General features: G+C 42.9%; 1 protein-coding gene across 3 annotated transcripts in view; it reads left to right on the forward strand.

Annotated features, from left to right (window-relative positions):
• The window catches only part of LOC135898171 (uncharacterized), a 143,081-nt gene that overhangs the window by 4,309 nt on the left and 124,485 nt on the right, over positions 1-14,287 (forward strand). For all 3 annotated transcript variants that reach the window (XM_065426974.1, XM_065426984.1, XM_065426993.1), the window contains one exon: positions 4,858-4,935. In XM_065426974.1, coding sequence (XP_065283046.1) covers positions 4,882-4,935 — 54 coding nt within the window. In that variant the 5' untranslated portion in view covers positions 4,858-4,881. Of the gene's footprint in view, positions 1-4,857; positions 4,936-14,287 lie in introns of those variants that run through there.

Raw genomic sequence — 14,287 nt, forward strand, 5'->3', positions numbered from 1 at the left:
TGGAACCAAATAGTCTCTAGCAATCGTGCTTGTTGCGTGAGTCGAGGAGGATCATGGTAGTCCAAGACATATCCGTAAATCCTGGCCTTGCAAACTTTCTAGGGTACGAATGGTTGTTTTACATGTGTTCGCCAAAACTGGCAAGCGGTATCGTGAAAAGCCCAGAAACAGTGCTCTGTACATCTGCAGCATGGACAGTACCGAGGCTCCCAGGTTTTCCCGCAGAGACACCTCATTATTTGAGCAATCGAAATTAGTCTTTGCTTCAGGTAGGTGCAGTGGGGGCATCGTGTAAGGTTCCTGTCAAGAATCATGCTGAACAGCTGCGAGACCTTTGGTACTTGATACCCTGGCCATTGGGAAAAACATGGTATGGTGCCATGGGTTTGTGCGTAAACGCTATTAACGCGCATTTTTCTATGGGCAGCGTATATTGATAGGTGAATTGTCTTCGGCAATATTTCAGCAGGGCCAACCACAGTTATGTTAACGAGAATAGGGCTCAATACCCCGCCCTGCGGGACGCCACCGTTACAGCAACAACAAACTGGCAACAAGACCGTTAGCTATGACTAGGCGACAGTGCTTTTATTCAACACCGCCTAACTGATACAAAACTAATACAAACGATAAAAAAAAACTGATGAACGGAACACTGTATACGTACTGGCGACACACAAAGCACGGTGCCACATGAGCGCAAGGCACGAGCGCACCAACAAGCAACGTTCCGCTAAGGCGAGTAGTTTAGCGACCACTTAGAGAGTGAAATTTTTTTTCTCGCACACTCGTGCAATTATTACGTAGGCTGTTGATAAAGCTGCAGCTGATAATTCTGCGGTACTACACATCAGGTACGTCGGGTAAATGAGCTCAGGCTGCTGTTTACCGGAGCATTCTTGATCATTTACGCCCAATCAAACCGTTAAAAGGAGGGGCGTCTCCGCACATATTTGACAACCCCCCCTCCCCTTTCGTGGCTCTAGTATATCATGCTATAATGTATACCACTCACTTTTGTGCAGGACATTTGCCAACCTTCTTAAAGTACGTCCCTAGTTCAGGTCGACATGAAAAATATTTCACAATTGGCAGCTTCCCTCGTGTAAACAAAGGCATTTTCAGCGAATCGTGATGCCTGTTTGTGATACTTAGCTGTGCATCTTGAAACGTTTTACGTGACAATTTCTTAAAGCTTCGACACTCGGTCATTCTTTCCATATTTTATGCTTTCAACCAAATATTGCTTCTTGTATTGGACAGAATTATTATTTTACTGTGAAAAGAAACAACATTGGTTCAAATGTCTCCGTCAGTTCAATAAACTGAGTATTTCGGCTATTCACATGCGTTATTATTATAGGTAAACAATAGACCGTCCCGAGCTAAATCTTCCATTCATTTTATCGATGAACCGTTCGTGGCAGCTCAGGACATCGCGATGCTCAGCGCGAAACCACGAGTTCCATCCTTGCTCACGTGGTGCAAGCACCGAGAAGGTCCGATAGAAAATTTCTGATAAACGGGGTGCCAGGGATCCGTATAAAAACGAACCTGTCAAAATTATCTGTATTTCAACCTCTACGGCTACCTCGATATAATATCGTTATTTTGGCACCTAAAACCTCATCATTATAAAATAATTTTTGATATTGCAATGTTTCCGCACTCGCATTCCCAAGTGCACAGTAGCTGCTGCGTTTCACTATTTCCAAGCCATTCCTTGTAGCATTTTGCATGGACATCTCACTTCTGCCGTATTGCATAAGGTGCCCTAGTCCCTAAATGTCTGTCTTTCAAGCAAGTTTCTTGTACTTCCCCCTGCAGCTAATTCTGTGACTTAAGTATATCCTTATACATACTGACTTATATGTAAATAGTTATCTATTCTTGCGCGCGTTTTGCTTAAGCAGAAATACTTAGCGGATTATGGGACAAGCGCAATATCTCGAAAGGATGATCGATTCATTCTAAGTGAAATACGCTGGACCTGCACGTCAAAAGAATGTTTTGTTAATGACGCCGCAAAAGTTACAGAGTGCGGTCGTAGCAGTTTGCCCAAGTGAATGAAAGTTTCTGTAATCAAGCTGTAATGAAGTCCTTTCTTTCGTGTTAGTTTCAATACTTCACATGTGGAACATTTTGTTTCATTTCATGCAACCCAGTTAAAAACACAACAGGAAATTTCCGTCTGTCGTATTTTCGGACGTTCTCTTTCTGACGTTCTGTTGTCTGACGTCTGTTGTTTGTAGTGTGACGTCTTGTATTCGGACGTTCTGCAGTTCTTGATCCATATCGAATATAAAATTGGCAGAGACCTATTTTATCCTATGTATATTTGTTAAAGCAAACAAGTTAAAAGAAAACTCGCCGCCTGGGATTCGAACTTGCAACCTCAGAATCGTAAACCCGGTATCTTACTTGCATACGTCGATCGTGATACTACTCGTACATTTTGGTCGTGTCAAATGTAAGAATCTCGGTTAGCATTGATGCTTACATTTGTATGTTGACAATGCGCTTTCACTCCGCCGCCTCAACTGGCGCCTTTCTAGAAGAGTAAAAGTGTCGTTAACATCGACAAGTACATCGTGGACTGCTTGAACATTGATTTTGCTTGACGATATGCATATTAAATGAGAAATGCAGGAATAGATAACGGTGACCAAGAACACTGTTAGGGTTGTTACTGCTAATTTCGACAGTTGTCTCTCGCTTTTTACAGTTTTGAGCACGTATATAATTCGTGTTTTCAGTGCGAAATAGACATATAAACTACCGTGGACGAGTGCTTATTTACACAGCATTCTTGTTTCTCACGGCAGTGCTGCGCCTGAACAATGACACTCGAGCGGGACAGCTTTTCATGCAACTTTCTGCAGCAACCATTTTTTTTATTATTCGCTTCTCAAAGCCTTATGTAATAGTTCTAGCAAATTAACTGATGTGTCTGCGTAACGGCACGTGCAAGTCCACAGGCCTGTCTGCCACATCTTACCGGATAAAACCAAATGGATACGCAGCCATTCCAGCAGATGGCATGATTTGGATCAGCAAATAAGGATTTTGAGGAGGCCGGTAGGGCGTTGCTGGTGCTTCATCGTCATGGGACAATTATGACCATTGGCCACATCGTCTTCAATACCGGTGTCGCTGCTGTCAGCATTGCCGGCTTCGGAGAAGCACAATTGCATGCATGCGCAAGGGAAAAGTACGGTGTACACCACCGATGCGAAGCTGACATAAAATTTTAAAGCGTCGCGACTGAATGCGTCTTTGTCGTGGCGTCAGAACTTATGTCGTTGCTAGAGAGTGGGACACATTTCTAACGCCTCGACAGAGAGTTCCTGTTGCGATGTCAGAATCGCTATCGAGGTAGAAAGTTGTTGAGACTTCATGAGCTCATGTTTTTGCGACAGAACGTTTCTGTTTCGACTTCAGATTCTTGGTGGTCCCGACAGACTGTTTCTATTGCGAGGTGGGCATTTCTGTTGTAACTTCAGAAACGTCTGTCGCAACTACAAAAACGTTAGCAACTTCTGTCGCCCAACAGAAATTTCTGTAGTCGCGACAGTAACATCTGCTGCCTTTTTCAGCTGGGAATTAGGCGCATGTAGTTGAAATTAGTGAATAAATTCCGCAGCAACATTTTCTTGCTCTAATAATTTTAAGGAGCAATTTCTTTCTTTGCGGCATGTTTTTAATTAGGGTAATGTGGTTCTTGTATACGGGTTTCCTTAACAGTCTCGAAAATCAATGCATATATTTAAATTTGAACATTCGCGTATCACATTTTTATGTTATCGCTAGATGGATATGAATAAAAAGTTTAAATCATTAGATGGCGTGAAGATGCGTTCCATTTTGCGGTCAGTAGACGTGTTTTCTTGTGTGCTATTCATAATTTTATCGCCTTGTCACGTGCTGCAAAAACACATGGGTTTTGCTGCAGCATCGCACGAAGAAATCATTTTCCATATAACTTGGTACGTCATCTAGAATACCCTAGTTTGGAAAGTATTAAGTTTGGGTTTTCTAAAAAATTACTAAAATATTCAGGCAGGTGCTAAGCTTCCTTAGATCTGTCTTTGCTATTTGCTCTTTTGTTTTTCACAATTCATTTTCCTTTTTTACGACAACCGCTGAGTTCAGATATTAGTTTCCTGCATGTTCACTATACCAAAAGCTGCCTTTCCATTTTTTTTCGTTTTTTTCTTTCTCTACTCTTTTTCTTCCTCTTTACATGAATCTCGTGCGTCCAAACTATTTATTCTCCAGAATCGTAAAGAAAACTGCGTTTTCAACATTGTCTAGGGGTCCTGAATGAATAGAGAACAACTTGCGAAACTTCATGATCAAGTAACCAACTACCCGGCAACAACATCGCATACAATCACGATGGTCAATAACGTTAAGTGGCCAAGTAAAATTTGTCGAAAGGAAAACTGTCTGTCATGAACACGTAATCACGTGATTAGAATAGCCGCACAATCAAGGTTATCAACAATAAATAAACAATGAAAGTGGTAGTGCTTGCAAAGTGCGAAATGCAATATCAACTTTCTACTGACGTTCTGTTCCTGCCTTCTTTTAGCCTTCGCGCATTAGAAGCTGTAAGCCAAAAAAACGCAGGCCGAATAAAGCGATTGCCTAAAGGAACGACAGTACACCACTGCGACGTATACGATGCTCTCAATGCCGGAAGTTAGAGCCTATCTTCAATTTTATTTTGTTAACTTCTAATAAAAAAATTTCACCAATCCAGGCAGCTCAGCGCTGCCTGTTTAGACGGTTAATGATAAAAGGCCGAAGTGAAGCAGTAGACAAGCGATTGATTATTTTTGTATTTGTTTTCAGAGCCTGTGGACAACTGGCACAAAGATGGGTATTCACGATGAACGCGGTACAGCAATGCTATTGTCAGGTGGCTGCCTCGTAAGTGTGCCACATTTACAAGCATTCTTGCTTCGAGTAGGGAAACTGTAGGCACACAAAGCGGCGAAACACTTACCGAAGGGAGAAGCTTAGTCGTTAGTGCAGCGCAACCCAGCCCTTAATAAAATACTTTGTTTAAACATACCACACAATTTTCTGAAATACTTTGTGGGGTTGATATCTCTCTTGTAAGTGCCTGTGTCGAAAACTACTCGTCGCCTTTCTGCTCTAATTTTGCTTAAATCGATGTTTTCCGGGGCACTTCAGCGTAGCTGCGTTGCACATTCTTGTATTGTTCGATGGCTTCACTTGCTCGAAATTTCAAATCAGGTGCTACGCGAGACTAAGTACAACGGCGACACTAATCACATCGACTCGAGGACATTTCGCGGTAGAAAGTTCCATATGGCCTATGAACGGCGAACGCCAAACACTGAGGCGCCATCAAATCAAAGGCGCTTTAAGGTAATTAAAGTGTCTTCTTCTAGGCCTGGCAGCATTAAACAGATGCACAACGTGAATTACTGCGACAGGAGAGAGCCAATGCTTTGTCCTGAAGGAGAGACACAACTAAACGACAGATAATTTTACGACTTATGACATGCTGTAGCGACAAAGAGCAAGTAACAAGGCATGATTCAGATTGAAGCTGGGCCGGTATTTTGTAGCGATGCCTTTTCCGATTCTATGCCTTTTCAGGCTTTTCACGCTTGGCCAGTGGTCAGAGCGACGGTCTGCCCACATTATCAACGCGATCAGGCGGCCGTGTGTGGTGGATGATAAGAAGAGCATAGAATAAGGCATAAGGCATCGCTACAAAATAGCGGCCCTGGTAGCCTTTGCTCTGCAATGCTGTTACTCCAAGCGTACTGCCCGCAGAAAGCACGATGCTAAATCCAGACAGGAGCGCATCGAAGGCGCAAATGTCTTCGTAGCCTTAAGTGCATGCGAATTTTGGCGCGGGTATATAAGACCCTACGCAATGAGCGTTTTGTACTCTATACTCTAGAAGAATTTCTAGTTTCATTGAATAAAAATTTTGTAGACAAATGTTGCTATAACCTAGCAACGCTTCCTTAAATATTCTCATATCGTTCTCAATCTTCCTAAAATTTCATACAAACATTCTGTCGACTATTCGCCAATATTGATTAAAAAATTTATTTACAAACTTTCTTTACACGATAAATGTACATGCTTCAAACATTCAAGGGATGAGTTATTACCCCTCCTAATACTTCATAGAAACCTTGTATGCACATTCTACCAACTTATTCCTCAAGCTAGAAAGATCCTAGTAAATTTTTTTTCAACTGTCTGTCGCTCACCCTAGGGACATCCTTGCAACTTACTTGTGCGTTTAAGAAAGATAATGGTGGCGTTTGTCGCTGTCTCCAGAATTTTTTTAAGTATTATGGTACGGTTCTGGTGTAACCTTGAACATGAGCGAGATGCAAATGCATGTGTTAGCAAACCCCAACAATCTTTTGAAACACTGATATTTGTTTTGCTACCTTTTCATGCATGTTTTAATGCTTTTCATGCAAGCCACAAGTAAGCAGCGAAGCTAACGTATTCTTAATGCCCCCGTGGTAAAATTGGATGCTTTGCTGTGAGCCTAAGCGAGAAGAAAATGCAAAAATAGTTAGAATAGACTGCTGTATTGCGTCAGTGTACCTGGACGAGAAAGGAAGTAGCAGTGATGTAAAAAAAATTAGCATCAAATGGCCTACAGTAAAATCAAAGATTCCAACTTGCGACCTTGCTACGCATGCTTAGAATGGCATTCGCACATCTTGGGCCGAACGCCTCTTTTTGGGCGAGGTCCCTGTCGGTGGTGGAACACCTCCTAAAGAACGAATGATGCAATACTCCTGTACAGAATATGCACCTGTTACAGGTAGGAACCATATAATTGTGTGGAGAAGCCATAAATCAGTTGCAGGAAGGATACTGAAATTTTTAAACAGCTCCAGCTTAACAGACAATAATTGTAATGACATCATTTAGGTAGTATACAACTATACAGACAACCTTGAAAGGATCGCGAAACCGTCCTTGTCATAATTTCCTTGTATTTGGCAACACTAAGCTTATCGGTACTAAACGCAGCTGTCTCGACTGCTCAGCTGTAGAATATCCCTAATGATAAAGGGTGAGGGGGGACAGACATCCACCCGTTCGTATCAGCTGCTACAAAGGGAACCCATACGGGTTCCTCGAAAGAAAAGCCTCGCAGTTGAAGGTACCGGAAACTTTCCGGGACCACCGCCCGGAAAGGCTGTGGTCCCGCGTTCGAGTCCCGGACCAGGACGAATTTTTCTTCAACTGCGAGGCTTTCTTTCGAGTAACTCGTATGGCTTCCCATTGTAGCAATTACTACGAACGGATAGATGTCCGGTTTTTCCTTTATTAATTACTTCTCTCCACCTTGCGGGTTTCCGCAGAACTATTACGTCAATCCATAATAATAACGTCTTACAAAGAGTATTCTACACTCTGTTTGACAGATAATAGATATGTGCCCGTCCTGTTGCTTCTGTTCTTCGTCCATGTTGAATTTGCACCGAAAGTGTTCCTTTATGAAGACATTGAAAGTGGATTCGCTGCACAAATCGGGAACACCCATTCTTCCGCCAACTATATGCTCATTTATCTTGTAGTTGCTAATAAGTGCAAGAGCATGATTACAAGGGAAGTATGCAGCTTCGCATGGTAAGCAGCACGACGAAAAAAGAGATTCGGAACATCAACATCAGAAGCAGCTTAGGTGCGTGGCAAACATGCTTTTTTCCCTCTAGGCGGAAATTAGGCTTGAGCATATTATTTAAACAAGCGGGTGCCCAGGCGGAGGTGTTATCTCTGTTGTAATTTTTTTTCATATGTGTGTAAGGTGTGTTTGCAATACTCATTGTGCACAAAATCAAATCCATAAGAACCCGGCAAGAAGCTAAACAAATGAGACAGCAGTCCGAGTGACTAAACCATGCTAAGTTAACGCGACTATCCCAGCAACAAATCACATCAAAAATTTTACAGACATGAATTCTGAGGTCTGAGACATAACTTGTGTATACGGCGCTATCTACATCGGTGAGATGAGCGACTTGAAACAATGGCAAAGGCAACCCTTATGAAAATGGTTATGCCCTTTATGTTTACTGTATGTTTCCCGCAGTTCACATGAGGAAATATCCTTTATGTTTCCTCCATGTTGAAATTTCGCTACTGCTTTTACGTTTCCTTCATGTGTCCTCCCTTTATATATCCCTTATGTTACCGTACTTTATGTTTCCTCCATGTTGAAATTTGGCCACTGCTTTTATGTTTCCTTCGTGTGTCCTACCTTTATGCATCCTTTATGTGGCCGCAGTGAATAAATCCTGTATTTTACGTAGATATGCATATATGAAGAGTTCCGTGTGCACATTTTATTTTTATAAACATTTCCTGAGTTAAAAAGTCTTGCATTGGTTTTTACTGTAAGGTTACTGTTCCCGACATGATGCAGCGCACGGATTGGAACTCTGCTATGGCACAGAAATTCATGCCAATTTGTTCTAAAATTACAAAGTAATTAGACTTCATAGATTATTTCAGTATAACACTTGGAGTGCCCCTGTACGTTCGTCACTGCAGTGCTGCTGTTCTAGTTATGTCTTTGTTACTAATATAAAATGTAATGTTTGGATAGAAAGATCAGGTTGGATCAGTGCTCGCACGTTTAAAAGAAAGTTTTGACTATACTTTGCAAAGGTTCGTCTGAAACTACGAACAGTTAATTGGACTATCTGGATGCTACTGCAATTTGCCACGTCTGCTCACAGCGGACCTCTGGAATGTGGTGCTTGGGACCTGGAAAACAAAACAAAAGCCAATCTTTTTCACTTATTCAAAAATATTCATATAAGGAAGAACAGCCTGGCCTGTATGCACACAGCTAAGAAACGTGGAGCAGTCAAAAACAGCTCATAAAAACATCAGGGCAATACAGAAGCTTTTAACTAATTGTTGTTTGAAACAGACTGAGCTGCCAGTCCACTCAGGTATTAAACTGCTCACAAATTCTTTTAATCATTTCTGCAGCAGCTGCTAAGTAGTACATGACCTTTAGGAGTAGGCAACTGGCCAACAAATCTTTGTGCGCCTGCTTGTACAGATGTCTCGTACTTATATCTGAAGTGGTTACACGGTTATATGGTAAAACTCAGGCGGGAATAAAACCAGCAGCAAACATCAGACTACCTGGGAAATTATCACCAAAACCTAAATATCTAGTAAATCAAACGAACAATCGATTACGAAGGGTCTAAAACCTAGGCCGCGATTTTGTAGCGATCCCTTTTCCGATGCTACTCCTTTTCCTCATTGATCTGAGCGACAGACCGCTATCGTTGTTAACTAGAACAGCCAGCCATGAAAGGTGGGTTATAAGAGTAGCAAACATCGAGCGGAAAGCATCGCAAGAAAGTCGCATCCCTTATTAGGCAGTGCTACAAGCCACTGTCGTTAACAATCGCAGGCACTGACATCCTGTTCTTCGGATAAAAATATTAATGAAAACGAGCGTCTGATTGACATGCCTCAATTAAAAAGAAATTTCGCTGTTTTAATGTCGGTCTATATTTGCCCTACAATATAAAAGACAAATACGCAAGGACGTCGAACACAAACAATGCAGACAAGCTCTCGCGAAGCTGGACTTCAAACTGAACACTGTCAATAAAGTAATCTTCACACAAGCTAATATCTGTTCAAGTGTCAAACATCGCAGTCGCGTGCCAACTCGCGATGCCCGTGACACATCGAAATGCATGACACACGTAACTTGCGGAAATTCATGTCAGCGGAAGAATTTCTTGCCGTGAAACTACCGAGAAAACAGTAACTTTCAGCGTTTACGTAAATATTTGCCCATTAAGTCCCAACGATCAGCGGTGGTAGCACATCACTCCATAAAGCAAGTAAGCGGTAAGAAATAATACATTTCACGGAAACTCCCCTCGTGAAACGCTTTGCTAAATGTGCACAGCAACATGGTCAACATACGCTCAGAACGTGTTCTGTTATCGTTCCACAAAGCTTACTACATGAACCAAAAGCTGCGAGAATGCGCGCAAGCGTCAGACCTGCTTACCTTCAATGTGGTCAACAAACGGCTCCTTCGTCTCGGAGGCACCACGCGACGACGCTCTTTCTGGCGCGAACACTGTCGAATTGCCGATGAACACCAGCGCACGAAAGCACAACTTTCAACAAATTCTTCCACGCACCATAATTCGAAGCCACAGTGCCAGGTATTCCTAAAAAGCGAACAATTATTCTACCCTGGTCGTCATTGATGGCCCTATCAACTTTTGACCGAAACATCTCGCTAAGGATGGGTGCTACTTTGGAACCAATACAGAAGCCCGGACTTCTGAATGAAAAGCTGTCCCCGCAAGGAAACGTAGGTGGATGACAAATACATAGACAAAAATTCCAAAAAGGCTTCCACAGAGATATCACACGGCACAATAAACTTCTGCTCGCCATTAAATTTCGTAATCCACCTCTTTAGAGCAATCACAAGTTCGGGTTGGGCTATTCCATAAAACAAATCCTCAACATCTATGCTGAACGCATTCCATCCGATTGGGTTCGCATCCTCTAGATACCACACCACTGCAGTGGAAATGGGTATCAAGAATGGATCTACAACTTCCAGTTTAGAGAGGTGCTCCTGAAGGAAACCAGAAAGAACCAACATATTGCCAAGTTCCCCTCTCGGATACGGTTGAGGGAAAATGTAGCTCCTGTTTATGGGTTTTTACAGAGAAAAAAAAAGCCATTCCGACCCTGTAGCACTTTTTTTTACACTTGTAAGAAGGAATCTAAGGTTTATGTCCTCTAGGAGTGCTAAAGCATGGTTTCTAACACGGTTCCACCAGCTAGCCCAACTTGCCGACCTACTGCAATATGTGTCTAGCTATTTTCAGTTGACAAAATAATTTGCCTCTGAAGGACAAGATGCTCTCGACGGCGGCGCTGACGCTCTGCTCAGGCAGCTCGTTTATCAGTGGCGGCACACGAAGCATTTCCACCCTTTGCATCGCTCATTGCACAGAAAGAAAGCGCAAACGCGGGAATGTCTGGATAGCGTAGAACGGGTTCTCTAGCTGCGGCGGCAGCACCACAGGCGAAGAGGCGTATGTGCAGTCAGTCTAAAGCCCACGCCAGCGCTTTGTTTTAGCCGTGTTGATTGCAGTGTATGCAGTATATAAATAATTTGGACATGAATGTGTGCACCCGTGTCGATAGGTTCAACATGTGTTACAAGCTGTAGTGCTAGTAATGTCCACCGCTTTGAATAATCCAGCTAAAGGACAAGAACTATGCTGTCTGCAATCGCCGATTTTTTTTTTATTACGGAAAACTCATCGTCAGTTCGTATGTGTCGTCCTTGTTTACAAACTTCAGCTATACCTGTATTGAATAACGCCATCTGCCTCATACAGGACGATGGTGTAGACGTAGCATGGCTACCTTAAGTCTACTAAGCTTCGAATGCGCGAGAATAATGCCAGTCGCTGACATAAATATTTTTTAACAATAAGGGCTTCGATATTTTAGTGTTGCATTGGACTCGCAAATGCGCGAGCATGCAATTTTAGGTTTTGTTCGAACGCCAACTGGTCCCAGAGTGAGCCGATTTTCCAATGAACTGGGGCAACTCACAGACGCCAATTCAATTTGTCGCTAATTGTCGCCGACGCCAATTCTCTTCCTGAAGCGAATGCTAATGCGGTAGAAAAAGTTCCCAAAACATAAACCCTTCGCGACTGATGATGCACCTCGGTTGTTTGCATACTCATGAGAAATTTAATAATAATAATAATAATATTAGGGATTTTACGTGCCAAAACCACTTTCTGATTATGAGGCACGCCGTAGTGGAGGACTCCGGAAATTTTGACCACCTGGGGTTCTTTAACGTGCGCCTAAATCTAAGCACACGGGTGTTTTCGCATTTCGCCCCCATCGAAATGCGGCCGCCGTGGCCGCCATGAGACATTTGGGCAAATTGCAGTTACTACGGCACCAAAACGCTACGTACTGGTTTCCCAACCACATTGTATAAGCTGACATATCATAATATTAACTAAAAACTAGCTGAATCATCTACAATTCGTTCTGCAGCATGCAACAACTACACATTCAAGCAGTGCCGTGCCAGTTCACACAAGTTAGAGAGGGAGAAAATCTCGCCGCGCAACTTTACATCCTCGAAGGACGCAAATCTCCATACAACGCAAAATTTTCACCACCATAGCCGCGGTAGCGCCCATTCTTCGCGTCTGTGTAATAAAACATGTACTCATTGGCATTTGCACGTGGCCCAATTAATTCTCTACCGTCTTTGCGGGGACCTTATTTCGCAGACTAGCAACCTGAAATTATCGCTTCAGTGCGAGTGCTCCTTACATATATCAGAACGTTCTAAAATCTGAACCCTTGTTTCAACCGCGGTCAGTTTTGTCGGCGACCCCTGCAATCAGCAATTGTGGGCGATACGAAAGTGCAATACTTTTCAAAGACACGTGGGGACCAGCTACTAATCCGAAATCTGTGCATGAGTCATGCAGTAACAGCCGCAGCATCTGGCCACCAGGTAAGATTTCGGCGATCTATGAGTGTGGCCAACACTATCCTTGCGTTGAGTGTTTTATTTTTTATGCTGACCACAGTTTCGCCCGATAAGCAGTAAGTTTCGTAACTCGCATTGTGCCACTCTGGTCGTTCACCGTCACTACAAGATGACATCTACTGGCAGCTCATACATTATTCGTAAATGCACAAAAACCATATTATTATAGTGTGTGATACTGGATAGTTATTGTCCACGAAATTTGCATTGTTTGGGCTATCCATTCCTGGTCGAGGGGTATATGTTCTCGTACGGGACCAATCCTTCATGGCCCGTCTGTAGTGCTGTGGCAGTATGGGCACGGAATCCTTAACTACGTTTGTTTATCGTAGTTATTTGTTCCTCCAGCTCTCCTCACTACTCTTCTCACGACACACATCATTATATACGACCTTGTTACGATACGATCGATCTATCTTTAGTTACAGTCTGGAAGTGTTGGACGGCCAGATTTGTGCATGGCATTTTGGCATATTTTGTAAACGGTGTATTGCATCAACCTAAACACTGCATGGCAGTTTGCCTTAGATGCTTCAACAGGAAATGAGAACAAACCATCCAGCTTGAACTGTGTGTTTCATGCTGAACTTAACGCGCACTACAAGCAAGCAGGCCAAAGTTAAGTGCATTCAATGAGAGAAAAAAATACATATTTGAATTTTCATCTTGCACTTGAACCATACAGCAATTAGGCAAAACTCAGAGATGGCAAAATGAACCATATCTAAAAAAATGACACTCTCTGAGGGATGCGGCCGGACCTCGAAGCCCAAGTTTTTGTTTACGGCAAGCACCGAGAATAATTCCAGGAGCTTTGGAAATACTTTCCGGCCGCGTTGTGCCATTACTTTTTCTATCGTTCTTTTTTTCTGTTTCGCTTCAGTTTTTTTTTTTTTCAGTCGGCTACTACTACATATAGTGTGAGCGAACGCATTGCAAGCACGTGGGGACGCCCTCGCTTAGCCATTGGGTGCCTCAGCGTTCATAGAAAAACGACCGGTTCAACTGGTCGGTAGCAGGCGAAACAATGGTGACCCCGGGCATTTCATGACGTCACGCAGGCCTACACGAAATGGAGGCCGCTGTGGTTCGGATGAAATTTAGAGGCAACATTTAAAATATAAAGTTCAAGTTACGACATCCACTGAGATCAATTTCCCGCCTGTATAAATATACAGGTGTTTTACTGTCACATGCAAAAGTAAAGCGATAATATTTGCACAACCGTGTCGTGGTACCTTTAAACTTAAACATTACCTGAACTTTGCTTGTTGCTTGGAAAGAAAAAAAAAGAAACACACACAGACATTACATTTCGTGGTACCGTATCGAAATAACGACTCCATTAGTTTCCGCTACGTTTGGCAAAACTTCTGGAAATTGATACAGCGTATGCCGAGACACAACGGTGTACCGCACCGATACCGCACACCTGTCGCAATTTCTTACGCAACAGTACCTGATCTGCATAATATAAACGCGTAGGATCAGCAATGGCTTTACGTCTACACGATCCGGGTGCAATTGACGGGGCACCAAGATATGGCAACTACGAAGCTGCTTGTGATGATAAAGTGTTTGCACCCATATAGGAGGATGCAAGCCCTTCAAAAACGTGGCGCATTTTTCAGCGTAGTTTAAGAATTACTAAGTGAAGCTGGGGTG

Source organism: Dermacentor albipictus, chromosome 10, assembly GCF_038994185.2.
Source record: "Dermacentor albipictus isolate Rhodes 1998 colony chromosome 10, USDA_Dalb.pri_finalv2, whole genome shotgun sequence".
In the NCBI taxonomy this organism is placed as follows: Eukaryota; Metazoa; Arthropoda; class Arachnida; order Ixodida; family Ixodidae; genus Dermacentor; species Dermacentor albipictus.